This window comes from Mytilus edulis, chromosome 6 (genome assembly GCF_963676685.1).
Source record: "Mytilus edulis chromosome 6, xbMytEdul2.2, whole genome shotgun sequence".
Lineage (NCBI taxonomy): Eukaryota > Metazoa > Mollusca > Bivalvia > Mytilida > Mytilidae > Mytilus > Mytilus edulis.
The window spans coordinates 60359575-60366183 of record NC_092349.1 but is presented as its reverse complement, the minus strand read 5'-3'; the positions used below and the strand labels follow the sequence as shown (position 1 = coordinate 60366183).

General features: G+C 33.0%; 1 protein-coding gene across 1 annotated transcript; it reads right to left on the bottom strand.

Moving 5' to 3' along the window:
- Positions 1-833: 833 nt before the first annotated feature.
- LOC139528019 (uncharacterized) lies at positions 834-5073 on the bottom strand. The gene is made up of 2 exons (XM_071323797.1): positions 4961-5073; positions 834-2070 (listed from the first exon to the last, which is right to left on the bottom strand). Exon 2 carries the CDS (start codon positions 2019-2021, stop codon positions 1053-1055), a length of 969 nt encoding a protein of 322 aa, XP_071179898.1. The 5' UTR covers positions 2022-2070; positions 4961-5073; the 3' UTR covers positions 834-1052.
- Positions 5074-6609: the final 1536 nt, after the last annotated feature.

Genomic DNA, 6609 nt, shown 5'->3' with positions numbered 1-6609 from the left:
TTTCATCTATTACAGTTTACATGATAATAGACAAATGTTGCATCTAACTCCTTTGTTTAGTTCTTAGCCTATACATCCATAAAAAGTATAACTGAATAATTGATAAAGCAATGGTAACTCAGCCGCATTTTCTTTAAGTTTGCTATGATGAGGAATGCAATGCAATACATATTTGTTTGAACTAAAACTCTCTCGAGTCAAAACTATGTTACAGTTTTTAAAAGACGAAAATTGACTCATTCAAAAGAATTTTTCACAATAGTTCAAACGAGATTTATAATTCTTTTATAATTATGAACGCATAAATATACACTTTACTATATTTAGTATATTTTGTACAGCGTAACCCTTTTTTTCTTTGAGATGTTCAGCTTTTTCTTATAATTCATACACAAACCATGTGATCGTGAAACTAGATACTACAAGGAGCCTGTATCGCTCACCTGATATTTTTGTTTACAATTGGTGAATGAAATAATGCAACTGTTATAGTTTTGCCTTAGTTTCAGAGATATAAGTCAAAAACTGCATAAGACTTTTGTAAAAGATTACAAAATTTTACGAATTGATGCAACCGTTATACTTTTCTTTTGTTTCAGAGATATAAGTTAAAATTGCATTTTTCCCATGTGTTCTATTTTTAGCCATGTCTGCCATGTTGGTTGGTAGGCAGGCATCATACACATTTTCTAAACAAGATACCCTATTGCTGATTGTGGCCGAGTTTGATTAGATTTGTCTCAGTTGTTTCAGGAGAAGACTTTTGCAAAACAATTTGTATCTTAGAACTTCTGGGAAGTATACACAGCTTGCATTTATAACAAACAGCATGCTTTGATTTCATTTGATATGACTTTTTTTTAAGTAAACAGACTCGTTACAGTTGAAGACAAAACGACAAAAAAATGCCTCAATATGGTAGTCACATGACTTCCATTGTTGCTTTAGAAAATGGGGTCAAACCGGGGTCAGCTTTCCGACTGTTAATGTAAATTATAAGTATCTATTAAACAAATTTTATATAGAATTGTTGAACAACACAATATTGCAGTCTAATTGTGTAACTGTTTTCGCATAAACATATTATTACAAACTTCCATCATCATGTTGGCACATTGTCTGGAAGATGTATCGTAAAGCGGATAAAACGGTAACTGCTTTTTTTCGGCGTCTAGTGCCTTGTTGTAATATTCTTTAAATTTTGGTATATCCCTCTTCGACGTGAGATATACAACTGCGAGTGAATAAAACGCATCATAATACTTCTTATCACATTCTGGTGCGACGTCTAGATACTTATGGAACAATTTAATGGCTTCATCTGGGTTTTCCTCCTTTTGCCACCACGCAACGCCAAATAGAGAATCATAATCGTTATTGTCAATATCATATGCTTTCTGAAAGGAATCAACTGCACGAAATCCCTGGTCTGTTATGGCATAAAACGAACCTAACGTATTGTACAGTTTAGATAGAATTTGATGTTTAATATCTGATGTTGTAGTAGCTTCCCTTACTTTCATTGCAAACACTTCCGTTGTACGAATAGCTATGTGCAAATGTTTAAATTTAGACAATGCAGATTCATTTTGTTCGTCAAGTTCTGAACGATAGGCAAAAATGGTCTTGCAGTATTCCGATAATACATCATCCGGTCTATGTTGAAGGTATTGATCTACAAGGTCAGTTGCATTTTTGGGAGGTTTGAATTTACCATACCAGATATTATCAGACATTTCTCCTTTAGCATAGCTATGAAAACCTGATTGAAGGAAATCACAGTCATCGTCAGTATCCACTTTAGGTTTTGTATATCGACATAGGATTGATTGCCCTTTCTTGAACATTTCACGTGCAGTCTTGTATTTTAGGGCGGTAGGAGAGTTTCGGAAGGCGGATATCATCTCATTTGTTAAGTCTGCATGCCACCTCTGGTACACCCTTGCTGGATCGTGGTTTTGTTGGACACATGTGTCTAGTATACGCTTAAATTGTGAAAATTCTGCCATTCTTGATGTCATCTGCTTTTCAACATATGTGCAAACTGTTGATGTCAGGCATCAGACTGAACTGTAATTGAAATAAGGTGTTAACCAGATTAATAACACAAATGACGGTAAAAAGTGTTGTATACTTATTGACTGGGAGAGTTGAATAGAAGTTTATTGTCCCTGAGTTTCAACTATTGCCGTGAGGCGTAGCTGAGGGCAAAAGTTGTATTCGAGGGGACAATAAATTTATTATTCCACGAAAAGCCAGTCAGTAAGTGTTTTATTATATCAAAAATAAACTCATCATAGATACGAGGACTAAAATTTTACACTTACGCCAGACGCGCGTTTCGTCTACAATAGTTATCAAAGGTACCAGGATTAATGTTAGGACAAAAGACTCATCAGTATCGCTCGAAACAAAAAATGTTTGAAAGGCTAAAAAAAGTACGAAGTTGCAGAGCATTGAGGACCAAAAATTCCTAAAAGTTTTGCCAAATACAGCTAAGGCTATTTATTCCTGAGGAAAAAGACGACAGACAATGAATGGCGGGGATAATTCAGCTAACGTAATATAAAAAGCAGAAACCAAACCACACTTTTTAACGTTTACTTCATAAATATTCTTAAATGTTAGGGCTACATCCTGCACTGACGTCAACCCTAGATACAACAGGTAAAACGAGACGACGTAACTACCGTGGTGTTTTCAAAATCCTGCAATCCCGTAGCTGCATTTCAAATTCCTAAATAAATAATGACATTTGGGTTCAAACAATTACATAGAGGTCCAATACATGGAAACTATTGATCGGTCCATTAGTTCAACACTTGCAATTTGAAAAATTTGAAAAAAGTGAAATTACTATGTATTTTTTTCATTCAGAAAATGATGCCTGGGGTATAATAATAGAAAAATATTGAACTACAAGGTAAATCCAAAAAGATGACGTCTATCAACCTGTAAAAATCAATTGCTTATAATCAACAGAGTAATTGAAAAACAACTGCCAGAATCCTGATTTATGCATGTGTTGGTTAAAATAGTTTGTATATGTATCTTAACGTCTCACTTGAATAACAGTTGTTTATAGTACCATCCAGATTATGTTAGTAATTTATACACTTGATTCCCTAAATACAAGGGACATGATTTATACGGAAAACGGTACTATTCCAATATACCAGCATTAGGTTGGCGTTTTGTGTACCCAAGACAGGTGAAGGAAGTCGACCTAGGAGCGCTGTGATTGGATGTAAGGGTACAATATATTTTTTCATTTATCCATCAATAACTGCAGTGTGTATATTTACATTATAAATTTTGAAACCTATTGAAATATTTTCTAGAGAATTATTCGAAAAGACTTCTAAAATTTCACAATTTTTTTGTAAAATGTCGGTTGGCATGGATAACATAAACAAGTTCCGTTGGAAGTTGGTCATGACACTATTTGGCTTTAATTTTTAAAACAGAATAAAAAAGTGCTAACACCACACATAACTGTTTTATTCAAGTTTTTATTATAAAAAGTGGTATATTTAGAAAATGTTAGTATTGTCGCCTATGGCAGAATAAATAGTACCGTTTCCCCATTATGCCCACAACTTACTTAAAATGACATCAAAAATATAAATAAGTCAAACAATGACGTCAAAAACAACACATTGTGTGGTGATGTTACATATCGTTTATAGCAAACACTTTCTCAATAAGATAAACAAAAAAAAACCAAAAAAAACATTACAACAATATAATAATTTGATGAAATTTTTTTAGACGAATGTATTGTCAATATCTTTTGTCTTTCTTGTACGTTTCAAACTGCAAAGTTGTTATAAGTCTTTCTCTAATTCTATGGTAATTGATACCTTTTTCAGAAGATGATTGGATGAATTTAAGGGTCATAACCTTTACAATATCACTGGATGAATCAAAGTATGCTAACAGGTGTTAGTGAAATTGACGACTGTTTGGAATGTGGGAGGCACTAGAATGGGATTTAAGTTTAACCAAAAATTATAAATTATTTTTTTCATCATTAGATAAACAGATTCTTACATAGTTAATCGTGGATTATCGGATTTAACCAGTCTCGATAGTTAAAATTGATAATTTAACTATCTCGATTGTATAGATCCGATAATCCACTAGTATCAATGTAAGAATCTATATTTAATCATTTTACTTTTATGTCTAGACATCGAATAAGCTATATTAACATACTCCTCTAAGCTATTTAAGAAATTATGTTTCATCATACAATAAGTGTTATATTCATAAAGTAATTACAACTGTAAAAGACCAGAAAAAGCAAAAGAAACAAAACATACCGGCTTAAGCAACCATTAAGGAGACGGAAATATCACCTATGCATGGGAAGTTTTACAATCCAAGGTGGCGGTATAGATTTAATACTCAAATACAAATCATATAAACATCTTAAAGAGGCATTGTCAAAAATTGAGGGGATACAAAAGGAAAATAAAACAGCAAAACAAAAAACACCTAACACAATGACTAAAGGAAGGAAATAACACGAAATGGGAAACAAGTGGGTCTCATTGGGGTCTAAGCGTGACTCGGGATTGCCGTTTTTTTGTAAGCGTGAAAGTCAAATTATTGTGCCGTGAAAACGGGAAATGATGTCTAGCGGGACGCGGGAAATTACAAAAAAATGAGAATTGCTTACGAACATAGTGTAAGTGGGATACGGGAATCTGGCAAAACAGTAAGCGTGTTCCGGGATCAGACCCCCCCAATGAGAGCCACAAACAACAGAGAACAAAACCATACACAGAAATAAAGTTCTAGTAACACGAATCCTACTTAAATATGTAATGGTTAGTAGCCATTTTGTTATTTCTAGTCAAATATGTTGTTAAATTGTTTCTGTTTGTAAAAGAATTTTCTGTATCATGAACATACATATTTTCACTTGTTTTTGTACTAATAACATATGCTTTACCTTAAATACGCAATTAATTCTGTACATAAAAATTTGATAACTCCGATCGCATATAATTGTTCCAGTTCATGTATATGTTCTTTTAAATTTAGTGTGCATTCGGTTTGATGTGTTATATACAGTCGATTGATTCTTTTAATATAGAAAACAAAGTAGATAGATATGATCTTTATGTGTAATGAACTACAAAACTGTATTAATACGTTATTGAATATACATGTAATTCGATACAAAAAAAAATCTATCTATATACATGGAAAAAAGTATTGCAACACCTTGAATTTTTATAACTTAAAAAATCAGCCTTTTATTTTGGATGGGATATGATAAAATATTTGTAAAATAATAGTGAAACGTAGTTAATGATAACATTGGCATTAAAACGAACAAAAAATGTATGAAAAAAAATGTTTGAAATTACCAAAATTTTTTATAACAAAATGAAGTGTTTTTTGTACAAAAAAAATGCATTTTACAACTTTTGCTGTAGTGAACTTTACAATGTCAGATATTTCAAAATTAATCTTTAGATGATTGTTCACATCATTGTTGATCGTATACGCCAAAGAATTAGTACTTTGTGCGTAGCCTCCATTCAAACGAATAACCGCATCTTAACGTCTTCTGATTCCTGTCATAAGTCGACTTATTTGTTGCTAAGGTAGCAGCAACCATTCCTGACGAAGGGTATGGTTTACTTCATGACGTGTTTGAACTGCGGTGTCCTTTCGTGCACTTTACACCCAATAGTGTCCCATATATGCTCGGTATATGGTCCTAATTCGGTCTACATTCGGGCCAAGGAAGATAAACCGAATTCCATTGGAACAATGGATCTTCCTCTACGATGCTAATTTCCAACTTTGGCGAGTTCTGCATTATATTGGATACGGGCAACTGTGTGTCTGTTCGTAGGCAAAGGTCCCTGACATGGTCTTATCGCACAATAACCAGTAGCGATGAGCCGATCTCGAACAGTTCTTGTTTAAAGGCCCCTGTATGGTCATCACTCTCTTTTTAGGATTGTATTGTTTGTAATGGGTTTCCTTATGACCAACCTTCATTATGCTTGATTTCCCCTAACAGATGATATAGGGGGTCTTCTTGATCTTGGAAGGTCTTTAACATCGTTTGTTGCCTGATTTTTATTCTCAAAACGACATGTGGATGACTTATTACAAGGCGTCAATCACATAACTTTGTAAACTTGGTTTTTTGAAGTGCTGATAACAATGAGGATAAAAAAACATCTCTTTCATTGTTTACGAGTACAGTAGCTGCATGTTCAGATAAGAACTTATCGAGTCGATATGTATTGGTTAAACTTAGGTGATATTTAAATAATGTTTAACTTGTTCTATTTCAACAAATTATATCACAAAAACATAAAGAGTGTTTTTTAGTTAGAATTTCAATTTGGTGTTACAATACTTTTTTCCATGTGTATATGATTCAATATTATAAGTTTTGTATTGCTATACAATAAACTTAAAAATACACCGGAATAATGATAAACAATTTGGGAAGATTAAATGGGAAATTACTTTTTTGCCAGACTTTTAATGGAAATGGAAATCGAAATTATGTATCCATATTTCAAGGAGTAAAAGACATGACTGAATGTCAATGTATTTGTTTCACTCGGATGT

Coding starts and splice junctions, on each gene's coding strand:
- LOC139528019 (XM_071323797.1), bottom strand. CDS start 2,021: ATGACATCAAGAATGGCAGAATTTTCACAATTTAAGCGTATACTAGAC.